The sequence below is a fragment of the Fukomys damarensis genome, unplaced genomic scaffold, assembly GCF_012274545.1.
Source record: "Fukomys damarensis isolate Sample0158 unplaced genomic scaffold, DMR_v1.0_HiC HiC_scaffold_27, whole genome shotgun sequence".
Classification (NCBI taxonomy): Eukaryota; Metazoa; Chordata; class Mammalia; order Rodentia; family Bathyergidae; genus Fukomys; species Fukomys damarensis.
This window is the reverse complement of record NW_022900939.1, coordinates 30,415,080-30,436,586: the sequence shown is the minus strand read 5'-3', so window position 1 is coordinate 30,436,586 and position 21,507 is coordinate 30,415,080. Positions and strand designations below refer to the sequence as shown.

At 48.7% G+C, this 21,507-nt stretch overlaps 1 protein-coding gene across 1 annotated transcript; it reads right to left on the bottom strand.

Annotated features, from left to right (window-relative positions):
* Window positions 1-647: 647 nt before the first annotated feature.
* LOC104850607 (NUT family member 2G) lies at window positions 648-5,771 on the bottom strand. Its single transcript, XM_033756669.1, has 6 exons — window positions 5,438-5,771; window positions 4,188-4,316; window positions 3,158-3,297; window positions 2,434-2,720; window positions 1,991-2,110; window positions 648-1,445 (listed from the first exon to the last, which is right to left on the bottom strand). Exons 3-6 carry the CDS (start codon window positions 3,180-3,182, stop codon window positions 849-851), a joined length of 1,029 nt encoding a protein of 342 aa, XP_033612560.1. The 5' UTR covers window positions 3,183-3,297; window positions 4,188-4,316; window positions 5,438-5,771; the 3' UTR covers window positions 648-848.
* Between the last annotated feature and the right edge of the window lie 15,736 nt (window positions 5,772-21,507).

Below are 21,507 nucleotides of genomic sequence, written 5' to 3'. Positions count from 1 at the left end.
TGTTATCAGTCGAAGTCTCCCCAAGATGCAATGGCTTCTGCCTGTAGCTTCCAGGCCTTGTCCTCTGGTCAAACCACCCACTCGGGAAGGTCCTGCCAGAGCTGAGCTTCGGGCCAGCTCATTCTGGGCTCTGCCACGAAGGAGAAAGAAGGTCCCTAAGAAACCTGCCAGCTGCAGTCTGCATGCTAGCACACGGGCTAACGGTACACAGGGCTGAAGGAGACTTTAAGGGGTGCAGTTGAAGTCGGGGTATGCCCAGAAAGCCCCCGAAAGAAAATGAGGCCTTGTGAGTGGGGTGGTGAAGGGGCCTCCAGAGAGCGTTCAGCCTGTCTGCTCACAGGAGCAGTGGGAAGAACAGCCCCACTGTGCAGGGAAGACCTCGGTCAGGCTCATGTGCACCCTGGAGCTTGGCACATCAGGTCCTTCCCTGCTTGCTGTCCTCACGCCCCACATGGGGACAAGGCCCAGACAAGACTCAGCAACCCTGAGAGCATTTTCCAGTCATCTTTATTTACATTCTGAAATAACAGCCCCAAAGAACAGCCCCACTCCACCCAGGCAGCTCCTCCCTCCCACCCCATCCCCTCCCATCACCTCTCCCTGCCCCAGAACCCCTGAATCAGAACTCCGTGAGGAGGGGCGCTGGCTTGTGGGGTGCAGGGCAGAGCAGGGTGAAATCTTGCCAACGCCCACCTGAAGTACGGGCACCCGGAATTTGCCCACCAGCCTTATGCGGGACAGGTCTTCCTCCTCCTCCTCCTCTGGGAGCCTCCTTTGTTACTCCTCCCCTTCTTAGGCAATGGGCGTGGAACCTGCCCCTGAGCCAAATCTTGCCCTGCAGCAACCTCTCAGGAAGGTCCTGGGCAGAATAACTTTCCCACAGGAGCTGAGCCTCCCGAGAGGGCTCGTTTCTTGCTCCTGGCAGATGAAGGGAGGTCAGAGATGAGGCCTCCTCTCTGGGGAAGTGAGGCCTGGGGTACTGGACCTCCAGGGCAGAGGAGGCCCACCTCAGGGCCTGGGATCTGGGGCAGCAGCTGGCGAGGGGAGGCCAGGAGGAAGGAAAGGCTGGAGAAGTCCTCGTCATCCTCATCCGGGCAGGATGCTGGCCCCCCAGTAGGAGAGGCCGCTCTGAGGGCCACAGTACCTCTGGGTGCCAGGTCCTGGGGAAGAGCACTGGGACCAGAGGCTCCCAGCAGGGCACGGCTGTGTCTCCTGCGCAGGACAGCAGGGACCTCAGGCCCCGGCCGCTCTTCATTGGTGGCCCTGCGTCTCTTAAGGACCTGGGAAGCTTTTGGAGGGGAGCAGGTCTCCTTGTTGCGCCTTCGTTTGCGGTCAGGATCATCTCGCTCTGCACCTTGGTGGGCAGCAGATTGGGGTGCACCTCGGCTCTGGGGCCTGCACACACCTCCCTTTTCCTTGGAGCCCAGAAGGCGCTTCTCCACCAGCTGCAGGAGGAAGAGGGCATTTCCTGGGTCTATGTGAGGCATGAGGAGGGATCACGGGGTAGGTGTGAGGGTATTTGGACAGCAGGCAGGCTCTGGACCTTGCCCCATTTTAGTTTCAGACACTGAGGCTGAGTCCCTGGGACCACCCTGCTGGCCTCCTTCACTGCACCCTCGCCCTCCTCACTCTGGAATCTCCTCCCTCCTTGTCCCCATGTGTGTCCTCCATCTGGGTGCAGCCCCTCTCTAGAAGGCAGCAATTTCTGGCTGGGTTAGGGCTGGACAAAGTCATGTGGACCTGGTGTGCAGGGTCCCCTCCTGATCCTGATGATCTGTCTGGTATCCCCACCCCACCCTGTCTACCTGATGCCCCTCCTTCTTCATATCTACCTGTTGTCCTCCCCTCACTTGTCTCCCTCTCCCCTCATCCTCTCCTCTCCTACTTGGTGCCCCTCTCTCCCTCCTCTGCCTACTGATCCCTCCCCTTGTCTGGTCAGGCTGGTGGCCCTGCCCTTGTCTTTCTGGTGTCCCTCATGCCCCTGGCCTACCTGGTCAACAGTAAGTTCATGTTCCTCTTCTAGCACCTGTCTTGTAGCCAAGATGATATCCAAGTCTGCATCTGGAGATTCTACTGCATCCAGGAATTGGGGGTTGATAATGGCCTCCACCTGGGTCAGAAGAAGAAATCATGAGGCTCCTTGGTAAGGAGCAGCTCTAAGCCAAGGGGAAGCCCAGGAGAAACAGAACAATACCCTGCCCATTCTGGTCCACACCATGGGACTGTTAATCATCATGACCACCAGCTACACTCACTTACCCAGACACACATTCATGGTGAGATGCAAACACACCCACATCCACACCGAGAGAGAGGGGAGAGAGAGGAGAGAGAGAGAGGGATTTCAGTTGCTAAGGAATCAGGCTAAATTCCAAAGGCTTGGATCCTGTTGCTGAAATTTTAAGAACACCAGGCCTCCAGCCCCCTGCACACCTTGGTGAGAAAGTCGTCTTGGGAACAAAGCTCATCACAGTAACTGGAGATATCCAGATCTGGGACTATCTCCTCCTCTTCCTGCTGCTGCTCTTCTTCCTGGTTTTCTTTAGACACCGGCATGGACAGGAGGTGATGCTCTTCCAGCCAGTCCATAATGTCTATGTATTCCCTCACAGCTTCAGGAGGGATCTCATCAGGTGCCTTGGTCTCAGGTGGCTGCTGGCATTTGGGTGTTGGGGGGCAGGCAGCCTGCGCCTTGGATTCTGTCTGCCTGGGGACGCACACTAGAATGGAGGAAGGGAGTGGGTATGGATGGTTGCTCCAGGTAGACCCCAATCCCGATGGGGAGAGCAGGATCTAGGAGACCTAATGTCATCCAGAGTGGTCCAGGACAAGCTGACCTCAGAATCTGTGAGAGGAGACTCTGCCTGAGGTGGAATGTGGAGACAGTCACATGGGAGGACATGTGGCGCTACCGAAATGCCATACACTGTCCCCACCCGGCCCCCAAGTCCTGGGCAGATGGTGGGCTGAGATACTGCACAGCCAATCAACATCCTGCTCAAGTCCAAGGGCTGTGGAAGCCCAGGCACTGGGGGATTTTCTGCTTTCAAAACCAAATGCCTCATCCTGATTGAAAACCCAACAGATGTGGGACATCAGCTTCCCTCTGCCCCCTTTGGCCTCTCCTGTGGTCCCCGTGGAACATGGGAAGCCCTACCTGGTTGTTGCACAACCGCAGGCATTGGGGGCCTTGGAGGTTCGGGCCTGGGTGGGGCTGGAGTCGGACAGCCCGGGAGTCCCCCGATCAACTAAAACTTGGGATGTAACAACTCTTCAGCAACCTCAAACTCCTTGAACCTGAGGTGTGGGGAGATACAGGTTGAACCAGAAGGGAGACCAGGTCCCAGGCCCTAGTGACACCGGACTGGACCAGTAGCAGAGGTGGGGAGCAGTGCTCTGGGTAGACTGGTCTAGTCAAAGGAGGGGGCTGATCCCAGGGCAGAGCCACAGTTCTGGGCACATCTTACATCACCCGCAGGAAATCAAGTTGGGCCTAGGTGATCTGCAGAGCCCTCAGGGGACCCTTTCCAGGCCTGCCCTGGTCTTGCACAGAGCCACAAACAGCAGCGAAGCACCAGAAGCCGGTCAGGAGTGAGTTAAGGCGGAGAACACCAAGAGTCCTCACCCCCATCCAGGGCTCCTGACGTGGGACTCTGAGTCCTGGAATGAAGCTCTGGGAGACAGGGCCCGGGAGAAGTCAGGAGAAAGTGGGAGCCAAGTGGGGAAGATTGGGTTACTTTCCTCTGTGGTCTGTTTTTCTGTTTCTCTGTTTGTTTGTTCATTTGCTTGTTTGAAAGAACAGATTAGATGAAGCTAAAGTAGTAATGGTGAAGACCTGTCCTCGGGGTGCCTGAGAGGCTGTCTTCCCCTGACCATGCCTGCTGTCCCCTCTCCCACTCTCTTCTGGGACCTCGGGTTATAGCCTTGTTCCTTTCATGGACAAATGGCACGGGTCCACCTGACACAGCCCCCACTGCTAGAAGAAACTCCATGAATATTGAGGCCAAAGCTCCTGGCACTTCCCTCCCTTGCAGGTAGAAGGAGCAGCCTCCTAAGGACCAAGGTTCCAGGGGTGGGGTCTGTGCCAGTGCACACCCTGCTTACACCGTGTGGGTGACAAGCCCCATTGGACACAGCTGCATGGCTTATGTGCTCCTGCAACTCATGGCCCAGGGTCCCTGACTCACTTTTCAGCCAGCTTGTAGAAGATCATGTGCTCGTAGTTGCTGTTGTGGTCCCATTCGTGCACGCCTATCCGCAGGCCCTGCTCCACACTCATGGTCGGCTTCCGGCGGGACAGGGACCGGAGCACTGGCCTGTAATTGTTCAGGATCATTTACCATCCACTGTCCTCGCCCTGCATGCCCAGCTGATCCTGCTCTGCACACCCTATATCCCTGTCACCTCTGTCCCTTCACTTCTCTTGTGGTCTGACAGCCTCTGGGACCCCTTATCAGGCACTGGACATTAACATCAGTGCTACGTTGGAGACTGATTTTCCTTCATGTCCTCATTGTTGGTGTTGTTTATTGTGCACAGGATGTTTTTGTCCCCCACAGTCCGTGTGTTGAAGTACTGACCCCCAATGTGATGGTCTTTAGAAACAGTCAGATGAGGTCAGCAAGGTGGGGCTGTCATGATCGGATCAGTGCCTTTATAGGATGAACAAGAGACCCCAAAGCTCTCTCAGCCATGTGAGGACTCAGGTGAGGTTGCCACCTTCTCTAGCCTGGGGGAGAGTCATCCTCACACACAGAATCTACCAGCGCCCTGACGTGGGACTTGCTGCCTTCAGAGCTGTGAGGAGTGAATTGGGTGGTTTCAACTCGCCAGTCTGGGGTACTCTGGCAGCATGAGCTGACAGGAAGGTGCACACAATGAGCTGAAGCCAGGGTTAAAGCCAGGGGTGAAGATTTAAATGGTGGCTGAGGGTCAAATGGAATTAGGGCGCAGGTGTGCTGTCACGTGACTGCTGCACCACCTTATTCTCCTGTTTCCCCACAACAGCCGGGGTGGGAACAACTGTCCTTTTCTCTCTCAGTTTCTTTACCTCCTACCACCAGTGGTTGTGCTGACCTCAGGACCATGAGTCCATAGGTCCATGAAGGAAGGGAAAACTGAAGGGGTGTGACCATGACACGTCAGAGACCTAAACTCAAATGGTGGCTCATGCTCCAGCAGGAACCTTCTCTGACCTTGAGTCTTGAGCATCACGGTGATAACTATTGAAAAAGAAACATTGGCTGCACCATTGGCAGTGGTTTCCATAGATCAGGCCCTCTTCCTACCCGGGCATCACATAAATACTTCTGACCTTACTCTGTCACCCTCAGCTCTTCCTGCAAGTTCCTCTACACCCCAAATTCCTTATCTCCCCTCCTCCTCCCTCCTATTGGAGCTACAGGGTGAACTGCTGGGTCCCTGGGAGGACACTCACATGAGGAAGCAGGACACCACTTCCATGTCAGGAGTGTGTGGAAGGTATCTCTGGAGCAGGGTCTTCAAATGCTGCCAGAACCGGAAGTTCTCATAGACACTTGGAGACTTGGAGGTGTGACCTGCTGAGCCACTGGTCTGCGAGGTGCCCAGGACACCTGCACTGTTGCAGTGTGGTGGTGGCCCAGTATTCACTCCGGACACGGTCGGGGCCACTGGCGGCACGGCTGGAGGATGAAGGTCCTTGGCCCACATCCCATCATGAGCTTGGATGCTCACCCCAGTTGGGGCAGGCAGGAGTGGCCCAGTGTTCACTCCGGACACGGTCGGGGCCACTGGTGGTACGGCCGGAGGATGAAGGCCCTTGGTCCACATCCCATCATGAGCTTGGATGCTCACCCCAGTTGGGGCAGGCAGGAGTGGCCCAGTGTTCACTCCGGACACGGTCGGGGCCACTGGTGGTACGGCCGGAGGATGAAGGTCCTTGGCCCACATCCCATCATGAGCTTGGATGCTCACCCCAGTTGGAGCAGGCAGGAGTGGCCCAGTGTTCACTCCGGACACCGTCGGGGCCACTGGTGGTATGGCTGGAGGATGAAGGCCCTTGGCCCACATCCCATCATGAGCATGGATGCTCACCCCATTTGGGGCAGGCAGGAGTGGCCCAGTGTTCACTCCAGACACGGTCTGGGCCACTAGTGGTACGGCCGGAGGATGAAGGCCCTTGGCCCACATCCCATCATGAGCTTGGATGCTCACCCCAGTTGGGGCAGACAGGAGTGGCCCAGTGTTCACTCCAGACACGGTCTGGGCCACTAGTGGTACGGCTGGAGGATGAAGGCCCTTGGCCCACATCCCATCATGATCTTGGATGCTCACCCCAGTTGGGGCAGGCAGGATGGTGGTCATGGGCGCAGCACTCAGCGGCAGGAGAGCAGGATGATGCACACCCCCATGCCGGACACCTTGGGAGCCGCTCATGAATGGGGCCCGTGAGAGGACATGGCTCTGAGTGAGCAGGGACCCTGCTCGCCTCCTTCCTCCCTGGGTTCGGGCAGGGATGTTGAAAGGCCCAGGCCCAGTCTGACCATAGCCACTGTGTCCTGCCACCACAGGTGTCATGGGGAAATGGGACACCACCAGGGGTTTACCCTGAGGAAGTGGTGCATTCCCAGAGGGTGGAAATGGCTCCCAGTGTAGCTGTTGTACTGGGACTGGGGCAGGTGGGAGAGGGCACAGGACCGAAGAAGGAGATAGGATGACCCCGTCCTTCTGGGTCATATCTGGCTGCAGCAGGGACGATGCTGTGGAGAGAAAAGGAGTGAAGGCATGTAGGAGGTGAGACAGCAGGATGGAGGCTCTGTTCTTCCCCAGTCACTGGGAATCAGAAGACAAAACTCACCCCTTCAGGGTTGTGTGGACAGGAATATTTTGCAGTTAGCAGACACCCCTGAGTAAATTTTCATGCTCTCTTCCTCCCATTCAGAATTCCTCCTGCAAGGAACTTTCTTCTAGGTAACTAAAATTCTCAACCCTTGCTTGTCCAAAGCAACCTCTCAGCTTCCTCTCCCTCTAAGGGATATTTCCTTTTTCTCATGCTCCTTCTAAACCTCTATCTTTCTTCCCTTGCAAGCAAAGCATAACACAGGCCCCCAATGAAATCTTCCCCACCCTAGCTCTTGAAGATGACCCCACGCGGGATCCTATCCACCTCCCACAACAAGCACTAATGCGGGGACTAATCCTGCCCAGTCCTGTGCCCAGTATTCAGTGGTCCCTGCCATGACACTGGAGGCTCTGTTCCCATGAGACAGGTCTGGAAGATGGACACTGGGCTCCCTGAGTACTTGTCCTTGCAGAAACAGCCAGGAGTTTCTGCAGAGGACCAGAAAGAGCCAGGTAAGGGTGATGGTGGAGCTGTCCCAGGAGTTTTCAAGGAATTGTCACAGCTCCTGGTTGTCAGGTTTCATTGTGGAACTATAACCTATCTGTGGAGCCTTCCCTGTGGGGTCCTAAAAATGGCAATGAAAGAGACTTGCGAGTCGGTCCTCTGTGAGCCAGGTACCATGTGAGACAAAGTCAACTGGAGCCCATCTGTGAAATCTGCACCCAGTAACCAGAACACCTGTCCTAACTTCCTACTAACATAACAGCAAAGCATCTTCCTGTGAGCTACTCATCATCCTCTCTCTACATGGAAACTAGCTTTCACTGCTACAGAAAACCAACAGCACTCCCCTTGTGCCCCTGGTGCATGAAGCACCAGACAAGGAACACGGGCGTTGTTCCTGACAACTGTGAAATGAAGGGCTGAGGGGCCACACTGACAGTGGTCAAGACTAAGAAGCCCTGAAGACCTGTTTTGATGAAAAAGATGACATTTCAGAACAACTCAGGGAGGCCCAAGCTGCCCTGGGATGAAAAACAGCTGCAACTTGGACTGAGGGTAAAGCCCTCTGTGAGTGAGATGGCGCTTGGGGTCTCTGGAAGTGACAGTTGAGTAACCCTTATCCTTGTTCACACAGAGGATATTTCACTGCACACTGGGTCACGGAGTTTTCTGAGTAGTTTTCTGTCTAAGATCATTCTCTCCACCGCCCTCCTAAGATCCGGGAAACTCCAATCAAACCCCTCAGAGCAGTGAGACATACAAGTCCCAGGTTCCCGAAGAAAGGACACAGGACTCAGAGTTCCCCTTGAAAATGTCCTGTCTCCTCCGTGACACCATTGGATAGCAACCCTGTTAAAGTCACATCTCTCCCTTTCTGGAGAGGATCAATGTATGTCCTCCCATTCTTTCCCCGACCCAGTATATTTTCCACATGGTATCTTGAAATCCATCTAAGGAGTCCCAGTCCCGTCAACAGTCTCAGACTGACACGAACTTTCCCTGCCTCCCAGTGGGTATGGTGTTGGTCAAGTCCAGTACACTCTTTTCTTTACATCAGCTCAACCACTTGTACCCAGGGAAGTGACAGATTCAAATTCCTAACAGTTTAAGGAGTTAGAGCAGTTATCCCTGACCCTCCAGGCTTACCTCCTTCTAGCTCCATCCCCACAGGCATGGACACTGACATCAACTCTCTAGCTGCTAGCAGCGTGGGAAGAGTGAAGACCTGTGACCAGAGGCTCACTCCGGTCCAACTGCAGAGGGTGAGGTTTGAAAGTAAACAGGTCTGGAGGGCTATGCCCAGACATTCTGTAGCGGGGGAGGGGCAGAGGCAGGGCTGGGGGGGGCATTCCAGGAAGAGCTCTGGTGGGCAGAGGAGACCCTCACGATCCCTTCAAACAATTTGGTGAAAACATCACTGCTGTGTGACTCTACCCAATTTTTGAATTATTTCTTACCACTGCCAGCACTGTAGTTTTACTGATCTCTCCTCCAGTTCCACACCAGTAAAACTAGTTTTCTTTCCCTCATCTCACCCAGCATCCCACCTTGGAAGTAGGCTCTTGATGAATTTCAAAACTCATTGTACTTTCTCAACAAAACTCAGACCACGTATTTAGGTAAATATGCGCCAGGTGGGAGACGATGAGTAGCTTGAATTAAGAGAGGGAGGATCCAGTGCCTGACATACCCGTGTCACTCCTGAGGAAGCAGTTCTTGTGTCTTCTTCAAGTGTCCAAAGCTGGGATCTGTGCCTCATCCAGGACAATAGTCTTTTGTCCTTTGCTAGAAGGACAATAGTCGCTGTCCTTTGCTAGAAAGCCCTACCAAGTAGCCACACTAACGTAGCCTACAGACCCAACACAGAAATCCCTTCTTTTTGGTTGTCAGTGTTTTGTTCTTTGTGGCTATCTTTCCTTGTCACCTCAACCGATTATCTTGACTTTAAAAATAGGATTTCAGTAAGTTTTTTGTGGAAGAGTAATGAAAAAATTCCATGGTGGAACATTATTGTCTTTTCTGTAGTCCTAGACCCCAGATGCAAGAATCATGAAATCAGGCCAAACATTGTTTGTGACTTCTGTCCATGTTAGTCACCTTTTCATTGCTGGGACAAAGCACACAGCAGAATATAAGGAGAAAAGATTTCTTTTGGCTCACGGTTTCAGAAGTTTCTGCCTGTGTGTGGCTGGCTCCAAGAGAGAAACAAGGCAGAGGGCATGGAGGGAGGGAAAAGCTGCTCAACTCGTGACATCCAGGAAGAACGGAGCTGGAGAAGCCCGGGGGGAAGGGCCAGGGACCCAGTGCACCAGCTTCAGGACGGGGACATCCAGGACTTTTCCGTCCAGTACTGGAACATTAGAGGAGTGGGGAGGAGCCTTGTGTGTGTCCTCAGGGCCCATGCCCTGGGAGGACCTTGGCAGTCCTGGGTTATTGGGCTGTTATTAATCCTGCAGATTATGAGAAAGAGGACCTGATGATAGGGTTTTGAGACTTGCAAATTCAACTTAGTGAGTTGATTCTATTGTTTTTTTAGTCAGCAATTGAAATTCTTCAACCTATGTCAAAGAGGAGAAAGTAAAATCATTCCCATTGTATCTGCAATGTTGGCTGAAATTGACCCAATTGTCAATTTTTTGATTAAAGGTTTAATACAGTTTGCAAAACAAATTTTGTTTTTGTGACAACATTTACTGGGAGAACTGTGTGCGCATCAAATAAGTATACTCAAGATCGGTAAAAGTAGGTGAACGTCTAGAAATGCAATCAGGACAAACCACGTCTCAGAATGCTTCTGAGCTCTGAAATTCTTTGCCACAACTGTTTTTCAATGGAACCTTCCAGTGGACTAGGAGAAAACGACATGCTTGTTTTTGGAAAGAAATGCAGTCCAAAGGAGGTGAAAGCACCGGGCCCAATATAAGTCATAGTTTGCTTTAGGATAAATGCCTCAAAGTCTTTCAGCTAAGCTGGTTCCAAAGTGCACGGATGGCGGGTGTGCAATTTTTAAAAATACTCATGGTCGTTCACAGGCCCCACACAATGTTTCCCCGAGGGGGAGTCCACCCCAGAGAAGCCTGGGAGGACGGCCCCAGGGGCCATTTCTTTGCTTCCTGCCAGGTTTTCTCTGGTGCCCCGTGCACATGCGCTAGTCCTGAGTTCAAGGCGCCCTTTCCTGAGCCTCGCGCTCCAGCCGCTCTAGGAGGCAGGGAACCGTTGAGCAGCTGAGCCCGTGCTCCTCCTTAGGAGATGCGCAAGCGCGAGCATGGAGGTTTGTGGCCAACGGTTAAGGCCCCATAGCGCTTGCAGAGTCTGTTACCAAAATCAGAGGTAACGGTTCTCCGACCCAGCACTTCCACACGAAGTTCCCGCCCTTTCCGTTGTGGCTGCCTTTGAGGTATGGGCATGTGTGTGTCCTGGGGGCCACGCTCCCTCCTGTGCCCAGGTCCCCACTCCAGACGGCCCACGGGTTTTCCCAAGGCCTGGGCAGAGCCCCGGGTTGGCTCCTGTCCTTTTTCTGCCCGTCTGAGTCTGGGCAGGAGGAGTCTTCTGGAGGGGGACACCCAGGGACGTGGCTGGAGCTTGACAGTGTGTCCCTTCTGTGTCCATGATGCAGAAGCCCGACGAACACTTCTCATGTATCTGAAAAGCGTCATCCAGAGCCACAGAGAAGTAACTCATGTCCCTGAAAAGTGAGTGGCCCTCTGCGACATATCCTTGTTTGCACGTATGAAATTTAGGGGAGGGGAAGTATCAGCCACCATTCATGTGGCAGCTGCACTGTGTAGTGACTGCCCAAGTTGAATGACGCACTTTTGTCCAGTGTGAAGTTGTCACGTGGTGATTGAGCTGCAGGCATAGGTTCCTGGGGGTGCAGGAGGCTGGCAGAAGTCAACAGCAGCATTGTGTGAGAACCAGTTGCAGTAAAGAGATTGGCTGTTTATTATTAAATTATGTTCCATGCGTGCATTATGTTCAGAAAATTAATTAGAGGCTTTTGTGTGTGTGTCTGTGTGTGAGTGGGTGTGTGGTGTGCGGGGTGGGGGTGGTGGTCTGTTGGGGAGACCTTTGTGTACTTGAGGATGGGAGGAAGTTTTTTTTTTATTTTTTTATTTTTTTTTATTTTGGGAGTTATGAGAATTGCAGATGGTCGTGATGGGCTGAGGGAATTCCAGGGCATGGGTGATTTGGTGTTGGTGTCTCTGTGGTTTATTGGGAATGTGTGCATATGAATTTATACTTACGGTCTTGCTGTGCTAAAGAGCGGTGTTGGGGAAAGTGGTAATGTTGTGTGTGTGCGTGTTTCAAAGAAGTGTTCTTTTCTGAAGGTTCGGCATGCCTCTGTTTTACATCAGCGGGAAATGAAATGTAAGAGGATTATTTGTGCGTACAGGACAGGCTGTATTATAATATCCTTCTTTTTCTGACCTTCAAGGTCCGTGTGTGTGTCCTTCAGTGTGTGATGACAGGTCTATGATTATTTTTTGGACTAGTAAAGTGAATGTGTGCAATTGCAGTGTAAATCTAGTATGATTCTGCATTTTGGAAGACAGAAGAGTTATTTTTATTTTGGAGTGTATGATCTTGTTTATGCAGGTAGCATGAAATGGTGTGTGTATTGGAGATACTGCAAATCTGACGTGAGCTACTCAGTTGTGTAGCTATTTGATGCTTGGGAGAGGTTCCATGTGTATGGAATTTGTACATAGTACACCTGTCTGATATGTGCACATATGTGTGTGTGCTTGTGTTTTGTAGCAATGACCATATAGTTGTGTGAAGTCAGAGAATTTGGGGGAAATGAGTATATGTATTGAGAGATATGGAAGTTTGGATGAGTATTTCTGGGGCTGTCTGTATTTCACAGTGGGATGTTACTAGTTTATCATAACACAGAAGAGTATGGGAGTGGTATTTGTGGGTTCTGGAGGTATGTGACACAGCCATTCCTTAGTATTTTAGGGTACATGAACCGTTTCCTACCAGCCAGAAGTAATGAGGGATAAATAAGAGGTTTTCTGTGTGTTTTCAAATGGTACAATGGAGATAGTTCTCTGAGTCTTGGGCACATGCTTGGTTTGCTCATATCCATGTGTGGAAGGATGAGTTATGTGACTTATTCGTAGGGAACAAGGGGTTGTTAGAAGAATTGAAAGTGTATTTGTTTGGAGAAAGCTGAGGTAATTGTATGAGTCTGTGGGAATGTTTCAAGAATGAAGGTAGGGGATTCTATTCGGGAGACGTGGACTATGGTCGTGTTTCAGAAGATACAGTGGACCCTCAGTTATGGGTGACTCGGATTTTTAAAAATTCTATAAAAGTATGGGTGGTAACCAGGCTCTGTCTGTATGTTTCAGATGCAGGTGGCATTTTTGCTGATGATGGTCGTTTCTTTCTCTTTTGTGCTTTTCCTTGTTTGTTTTTCATTTTTTTCCATTTGTGTCAAGTTTGTAGGTGAATTTAATCATGCTGGGATAGTTACACCACATGACCTAAAGTTAAGAATTTCTTCCCTCTCACTGGAGGATTCTTTATTATTATTATTTATTTTATTTTCACACCTTTGTGAGTGTGTGTGTGAATGTGTGTGTGTGTGTGTGTGTTTAGTATGTATGACAAGATGATTGTGTAGTGAGAACATTCACATAACAGGAAGTACATGTACTTTAGACTTTCTGTGAATTGAGTCTGGCATTAGCAGTTCTGGACTCTTGTGTCATTCTGAGCCATCACACTGCTCCTAACTAGGGTAGTTCATTCTTTAGCCACCCAAACCTTATAAATCCTGATATCTGGCTCCTCCTTAGGAATATGAGTTGAGTGGTCTATAGGCGTGATAGGAGTGTGGAGAATAAACACTGTGCTCCCTAGGTCTCACATGTGAATAAGCACTCTATTGGGAATGAAAATACAGGCCAGTAGTGCCTTCCCACAAGTATTACATCTTCAAAAATGACTTCCTTCTAAACTAAAAGAAGAACAGCTGGAGATACAGCTTAATGTTGGAGTACTTGCTGATTATGTGCAAGGCCCTAGGATCGATCCACAGTCCTGAAAAAGAAAAGGCACAAGGACCATGGTAATCAGATGTAATACCCAATCCTAGATTGGGTGCTATTCTGGACTAAGCAGTTATAAAGAGGCTTTAGGATCACCTGGACAATTATAAAGAGTGACTGTAATAGAAAAGTAGAGATGTTTGCCTGGAAAAAGGTTGCAAGATGCAACGTAATGTTTCATTTTAGTAAAACTAAGGTCATATGTTCAAGTATTAGTCATTGATACCTGAATAAATTTAATATGAAAATTGTGCTTTTTTCAATTTCTGCTTGTCTTTGTTTTCTAAAATACATAAACTTCTTTAATAAAGGATTATTTTTAAGTAGATAAAAAGATAAAAGAAGGTAAAGGAGCAATAGAATTTTAAAATGTGGCCAAAATGAGGTTGTAGAACTGAGCCCCCAAATCCCAGATACTTATTAATGAGAAGTCAAGGAAAACTGATACATGGTTCACAGTATCCTTAAAATTAAGCCTTTTAAAATAAACCAAGGCCAGCACAAGTGCCAAGCCAAAAAGGGCCAACAGGAAAAAATGGCATATTTAGCACCATCTAGCTAAAGGTTCCTTGGCTCAGTTTAAATGGAAGTCACGAATTGGCAAAGAGCAGCTCTCTTGATGTTAGCAGCCTGGGATTTTAGTGCCAGTGGCTTTCACCTCTCAGTGTTACAGCTCTGAGCGTTGAATGGCAGTGCCTCCCTCTTAGCTCTAGTGTTACAGCTCTTGGCGGCCCCTCAACAACCAAGGCTTGTACCCACCTGGGCAGCTCTTTGAAGGTCCTGCAGCCACTTCCACAGCCTCTCCAGGCCTCTCTGCATGTCCTCAGAAGTCGCTGCAGTTCATGCGCATCAGCTGGTCTCCACCACTCTCCAGGGGTCTCTGCCTGGCTCCACTAGTGTCTGCTGCTCTTGGCCGTTGCCCGTGGTGTCACTCACTCTTTTTAATGCAGTCTGCTCAGCCCACTCTGTCTGCGGTAAGAACAGTGAATAGATGATAGAAGAACCCAAGGGAGGTTTTTGTTGGGGCCTCTGCTGCAGCACATTGTAGAGGGGGTGCACTGGAGGGAGCCCTCCGGGCCTCCTGATGAGTGTAAGGAAGCACTACTTATATTGCGGAGGAATGGGCTACTCTCTCTAGTTATCGGAAGTTCCTGGATCTGTCTGGGGGCTTCCAAGTTGTGACAGAAGTGGGCAGGGTCGTTGGGAGGTTACAGGATGCAGTTGTCCAATGTAGCTGCAGGTTGTAGCCCTCTGGCATAGGTTTGTGCTTAAAGCCTGTTGCAACCAAGGCAAATATTGCCCCAGCTCTGCTCTGGAGTCATCTAGGACAGCCTCAACTGTCAGGGCAACAGGGCTGTCATCCTGGGAAAACCAGCACCTTATTGATCTCTCCAGTATTTCAGCAAGGATCAAATCACAACTGCTGCCACTTTCAAGGAATGGGGGTGTGGTGAAGTGAGTGACGGTATTAACTTTGGCTCATTGAGGTTTGACATTTCAGGGATATCAAGAATGGGCCCTTGTCCTCCTGATGTTTGTCGTGTCAAGCATAGTCTTCTTTTGCTTCTCGGAAAGGAGACAGTAGTCCCTGTAGCAGCTTGGAGTGTGTTGGCTGTCATCCCAGCCAGGGCTCCTGCCTCTGTGGAGACAGGAGGCACAGAAACAACTATGGAAATTGTGAGAGACAGTGGAGTTAGTTGCCCTGGGCCATCCTCAGAGCAGAGAGGTGGGACTTGGGTGGGCAAGTTGATGGTCAATGAGATCTAGCTCCCTCTGGCTGTCAGAGGGAAAACAGAAGGCTCTGTGCTCACTTTGTTCTGTCTAACAAGGAGGATGTCATTGGTTAAAAGGTTAGCACCATAGAAAGAAGCCAAATGCTTTGCAGTGGGATGATGGATATCTCAGGAATTAGCAAGATCCCACCCATCACAGTTGCAAAGGTATTTTTTGAAAAGGGACCCTTGGGGTGTTCTGCTTCACAGAGAATTTTTACCTTGGGATTTGTTTCTCTTGTTTAGTCAGACACTCAGGCTGCTGCAGTCGAGATCCAAGAGGACCCAGATCCTCCTGTCATTGTTGTCAGATCTAGGTGTCATCCACAGGACGCTGTTTTGCAGACACTTAACATTCAAGCATTGTCAGGTGAGGTGAGATTCCAGTGAGATTTCAGAGGAAAGCCTGGGATGTTTGGCAGTGTGTGGCGCTGCTGTCAGAGTCCCTACAAACAGCTGCAAAAGGCAGAAGTATGAAGCTCTGCATGTTTACTCGCAGCTGTAGGAGAAACCCCAAGAAGGGAGAGATGGCAGGAATGTTGAACACCTGAAGAGGCACTGGGGAGAGGTAACCCAAGGACGAGGCCTGCGAGCTGCAGCAGGCAACAATGCTGGGGCTTGGCTACATGAGCCCACAGGGATCCATATTGTGCTACCCTACCCCCTAGTGAGCAGCCCGGAGCAACGAGATTGAAATGTTGTCCCTGTTACATTTCTGTCTTGCTTTTGTCTAATTTGGCTTTGCTCTTTTGCTGTTCCTCCCTTTCAGAATGGGGACATTTACACGATGGCATTGTGTCATGCAAGTCTGTAACTTCCTTTTTTCTTTTTACAGATACTCATAGCTAATGGAACTGTGACAGATTTGATTTTTCTGAAATCCAAGAGAGCCAATAACTTGAAAGACAGTTGTGGTAGAAAAATGATTTAACTTAGCAGCAGGCTGCATGTCAGAAGAGGAATGACTAGCACCTGAGTTTATCTTCCCTGGTGCCAAGGAGATGGAGCTGACATGGCATCTTCTGTCAGAATGGTGTCTCAATCTGTAGTTGGGTTTCTGTGTAGTTCATTAGTCCTCAGACACTGCCCATTCTGCAGTGTGGACTATGGGCATCTTACCTGGTTCTGAGGGTCATCGAGTCACCCATGATCTGTGAATCTAGGAAAATGTTGTTAGTTGGAATTTTGCTGTTTCATGTGTGTGGCTGGTTTCCATCAGTCAGTTTCTCTTATAGACTTTTACAAGTTTTCTGTTTTTTTCTTTTGTGGTACTGAGAATTACTGAACCCAGGACCTTTGCACTGAACTACACCCCAGAAATTTGAAAAAATTTTATTTTGAGACAGAGTTTCACTAAATTGCCCAGGCTGGGCTTGAATTTGTATCCCTCCTGTCTCAGCCTCCTAAAGCACCGGGATCATAGGCATATACCACCATGCCTGATTGCAAGTACAAGTTAATTAGAACTGTTCACATAGTAGGAAGGGAGAGTGTGGCAGGAAAGGGTTAGTGCTATTTTGCTAACTCTCCAGTTATTAAGATATGGAGCAAGGTACAGGGAAAAACACAGTTACACTTGTGAAATGAAAGACAAAAAGAAGAGAAACAATTCTTAGGAGTTTGCCTTGTGTCAGAGGAAACTTTGGACTTGAACTTTTTCTTTTTTTTTTTTGGTACTGGGGATTGAACTCGGGTCCTTGCGCTTGCAAGGCAGGCCACTGAACCACTGAGCTAAATCCCGGCCCATGGATTTGAACTTTTAAGCAGTGCTGGAGCTATTGGGACATTGGGGACTCTCGGAAATGGACTGAGTGCATTTGGCACTGCGAGATGTGCATAAACATTTGGGGTTGGTATGGCTTGTATCTAGATGTCCCCCCAAAGCCTCATGTGCTCATAGGTAGGGTTTCTTGGCTGTGGCTTGATCAAGGTTGTGTGAATATGGATTAAGGGTGTGTGATAACTGAATTGGTTTAGCACAGTTCTGAGTGTGGATACTGGAAGCCCCACTCTGGGTGTGGATGATGCCACTCAATAAGCTTGTGCCCTGGGTGGAATATAAACGAAAGAAGGATGGTGCTTTTCACTTTTGCTGCCTCCTTTCTGCCCTGCCATGGACTGTTTCTCCCCTGCCATTCCCTCTCCCTGCTACTCTGCCTTGGAGCCAGCTAAGCATGGACTGGACCTACACAATCTGTGAGCCAAAATAAACCTCTCCTCCTTTAACCTACGTGCATCGGGTATTTTGTCTCAGCAATAGGGAAAGTAAGTGAAATAGGAGGTCAGAAGTGCAACTCTATGGTTTGGATGTCAGGAGTTCCCCAAAGGCTTTGTTTCTAGCTAATTCCTTTGTAGGAGATATTGGGACCCCTGGTTCCTCCTTTGTCTCTCTGTCCAAAACCAGGCAAGCACTTTTCCTCTGTCATGAGCTCTCCCTTCATGGCATTCTTCCCTACCACAAGCAAAGAGCAATAGTGCCAAATGACCATTGACTGCTGTAGTGGATTGTGTCTAGATGTCCCCACAAAGTCTCATGCAGTCATAGGTAAGGATTTTTTCAGAGGTGGCTTAATCTAGCATGTGTGATACTGGGATTAAGGATGGGTGATTACTACATCAGTCCACTGATTGCTTTGGCACCTGGCAAGCTTGGACTTGCTGCTTGTTGCTCTCACCCACCTGCTTGCCATGGACAGTTTCTCCCCTGTGATGTCCCTCTGCCATGACACCCTGCCTTGGAGCCAGCTGACTGTGGACTGAAATCTCTACAAACTGTGAACTGAGTAAACCTTTCCTCCATTAACTGTGGGTGTCAGGTCTCAACAACAAGAAAAGTAACTAAGACAGCTACAGTCTCTGAAACTGTGAGCCAGTATAAACATCTTTCTTTTAAACTGTGACTTCCAGTATTTTGTCACAGTGACAGCAAGCTTACTAATATATCACTGTGCAAAGTGCAAGAGGTTCCAGCTGTCCTCTTGTGGCTGAAGGAAGCAGGGAACACTAGAGGGCCATCAGCTTGAGACTCACTGGTCTAGATCCTTCCTGTAGGGTGTGACTTTATTCATCAGTCCTTTGAGCAACAAAATATGTCCATGCCGCCTCCAGATTATAAGAAGCCTGTTCTTCGAGAACATGCCAGAATCCAGTCAGCCGTGCGAATAGACAGGCCTGGGTACAGCTCAAGAACAGGTAGTGGGCAATGGGGTGTCCTTCCAGCAAGGAAACGATCCTGGGCTGTCTGTGCCATTATAATGGAGTGATGCTCCCTTCTGGGTCCCCTCTTATACTCGTTGTGAGTGTACTCATCCAGTACATTTAAAATACATTCAAGTTCTTGGATGCTCTTTTGGAAGGTGCACTGGTGGACGCAGAATTAGTCTAGTTGCTGAGGCTCAGTATTTGACACCCACAAGTTAAATGAGGAGCAGTTGCTTTGGGCTCACTATTGTCTAGAGGCTGCTGGCTCCAAGGCAGGACAGCATAGCAGAGGGGCACAGAGGAGGAAAGGCTGCTTATATCGTGGTGCTCAGAAAGCAGAAAGACGGGGAGGAGCGGGACAAGGAGACACACCCTTCCGGGTCACATGCTCAGTGACCTGCCTCCACTGACAAGGCCCCTCCTCCTGACAGGAAGTCAGCTGCCGTGATTTAGTCACCTTCCAGAAACCCTACCTGTGTGCACACGATGCCATTAAGGGACAGTCTCGGGTCAAACCATAACGGACACTGAGAGGCAGCTTCATCCCTAAAAGAGGTATCTGAAAGGTTACCCTCTGTATTGTGTTTTCTCCACATTCAGCTCTCCTCAGTGGCTGGGAAGGTCCTCCAGGGGCAACTTGGCCCAACTGAGCAGACCGGATGCAGAATAAGGCATCAGGTCCAAGTTCCAGCCATCGTGTCCCTTCCGTGAGTTATGTGACCTTTTACAGGTGACTTACTTCTCTATAAAAACAGAATAACAGTGCTAACACTACTGGATTGTGAAGTTCTGAGCATTATTCACTGTGTGTGTGTTGTAAGTTGTCATAAGTAGCAGATATTCTGATTATTCATGCATGCACTCAGAATAATGCAGAAATTTAAGGAAAACGTATGTATTTATAAAACACCAAAGAAATAGCCCAGATCACTGAAAAATTAGAGGGATTCTGACATCTCCTTTCTTCTTGTTTCTGCCATCATTCGTATTGTAAATACACTCGTTGGTCAGTGATGTCAGCAGCTCTCCGAAACTGAATAGTGTGCTCTTCTTCTGCCTCATTTTATCAAATCGTGATTGAATTGCAAGCATAGGTTGACTGTGGGTGCACAAGGCAAGGATAAGTCATCAAAAGCATTAGGTGAGTCAGCTTACTAAAAGGAATTTGCAGTAGAGAGGATTGTAAGTTTTACTATTAAAGTATAAGGCATGCACTGCCTGAATAATTTTATTATATTTTCATATGTGTATATGTTACTGAACTGCTGGAAAGCTGTGTTTTTTCCTATGCATGGGTGAACTTTTTAGTGTGTTAGGACAAATTTGGAAAAGTTTTCTGCATTTGCGTGTGGACACAATCATGTAGGATGTTCCCTAGGCATGTAATGTGTGTGTCCAAATGTGTGTTGGAGGATTGTGCATTCAGGACATGTTTTGTGGTTGTGTTTATTGTTCTTATGGACTCTAGGATTTGTGTATGTATTTCAGCATTTGAGGGCAAGTCTATGGCTGGTTCTGGGGACTGTATAAGTATTTGTAATTGTGGCATGGAGTTTGTATAATTCTCTAGTCTAAGTTTGAGGAATTTTTTGTGAGTTTTGGCAGTTTGTGGTTATGTAAATGCAGGTTGTGTAGACTTGCATGTATATTTGGGGATAGAGGACAGTACATACATTTGAGTTTTTATAGTGTGGATGTGAGGGGTTAATTAAGGATAATTAAGGAACATACAGACATTATCAGTGCTTTGTAGTTCTCTGAATGTTTGGGGGCACATGCATGACTTATGCAGGTGCATTTTGGGGGTTTTGTGTGTATACAAGTGACATGGTTTATTGTGGAAGTCTCTGTTTATTTGGAATGTAAACCTGGAGTTTTGTGATGTTGCTTCTATGCATGGTTCTCTTGTCTGTGATCTGGTCAGTGTAGGGATTTTGTAGCTATCTGTGTATTTGAGATTATGGGGTCTAGAGAGGTCATATTCTGGGTTATGGGAGGTTCATCATGTGTGTTCAGAAACAAAGGTTATACAAATGTGTGTGCAGTCAAGAATTGTGCAGTATATGCATTTTACAGTGGTTGGATTTCATTTGGGCATTTTTGGATGGTGAATCAGACAACAGTTTGTATTCCTGGAGCAGTTGTGGCAAAATTATGGCACAGGTGCTGCAGCGAGTACATACAGCTCTCTCGTCGGGACATGAGCCGAGTCGCCCTAACAGCCAGGCATCAAGTGAAAGCTGTTTTTCTAAACTAAAATCTCATGGTTCAAGTTTAATTGCAGAGTTGGTACTTTGCAGTACATAAGTAGGTTATAGGTTCTCTAGGTAAGTAATGATGATCCTGTGGATTTCTTCTGGATCCCTTGTAATTTCACCCTTTTCATTCCTAATTACATGGATTTGTGTCTTTTCTTTCTTTTTTTTTCATTAAGTTTATTGGTACATTTAAGGTTAAAAAAATAACAGTTACATTCATCATTAGGCTCTTGTACCTTTACATGAGGTGTCTTGGTTCTTATTTTTATCCATCCATCTTCCCTCCCTTCAACCCCTTCACCCTTCCCTATTTACAAAACTTTTGTTTCCATTTTTTCCTCTTTTTCATATTTTCTCTTTTCCCTTATTTCCTTTCCCTTACCCTTTCTACTTCCCCCACTCCTTTAGCCCTTTTCTTCCTATTTCACATTATCAGTTATACCATTTGAACCTTATTTACACTTTAGTTTTTCACACCAGAGAAACTATTTGGTATTTATTCAAGTGTGTCCTACTTTTTTCACTTGAGTATAGCCTCAATGTGCATCCATTTGAGAATAAATGTCTCTAGTTTCTCATTATTTATGGCTAAGTAGTATGGCTAAGTACTCTATTTTATTAAAAAAAAATCTTCTTTATCCAGTCTCCAGATGGTGGCCATTTGGGCTGTTTCCAAGTTTTAGCTATTACAAAGTGTACTGCTATAAACATGGGTATGCATACATCACCGTGGTATGATTCTTTTAATTCTTTTGGAAAGATACCCAGTAGAGGGATAACTGGGTCAATCCACACTCCCATCAACAGCAGAGAAGTGTTCCTTGCTCCCCACAGCTCCACCAGCATTTGATATTGGTTAATTTCTTGTTAGCAGCTGTTCTTTCTGGGGT

Coding starts and splice junctions, on each gene's coding strand:
- LOC104850607 (XM_033756669.1), bottom strand. CDS start 3,182: ATGCCTGCGGTTGTGCAACAACCAG. Junction 2,111..2,433: donor AAGACGACTTTCTCACCAAG/GTGTGCAGGGGG, acceptor CTTCTGACCCAG/GTGGAGGCCATTATCAACCC. Junction 1,446..1,990: donor ATGAACTTACTGTTGACCAG/GTAGGCCAGGGG, acceptor TTCCTCCTGCAG/CTGGTGGAGAAGCGCCTTCT.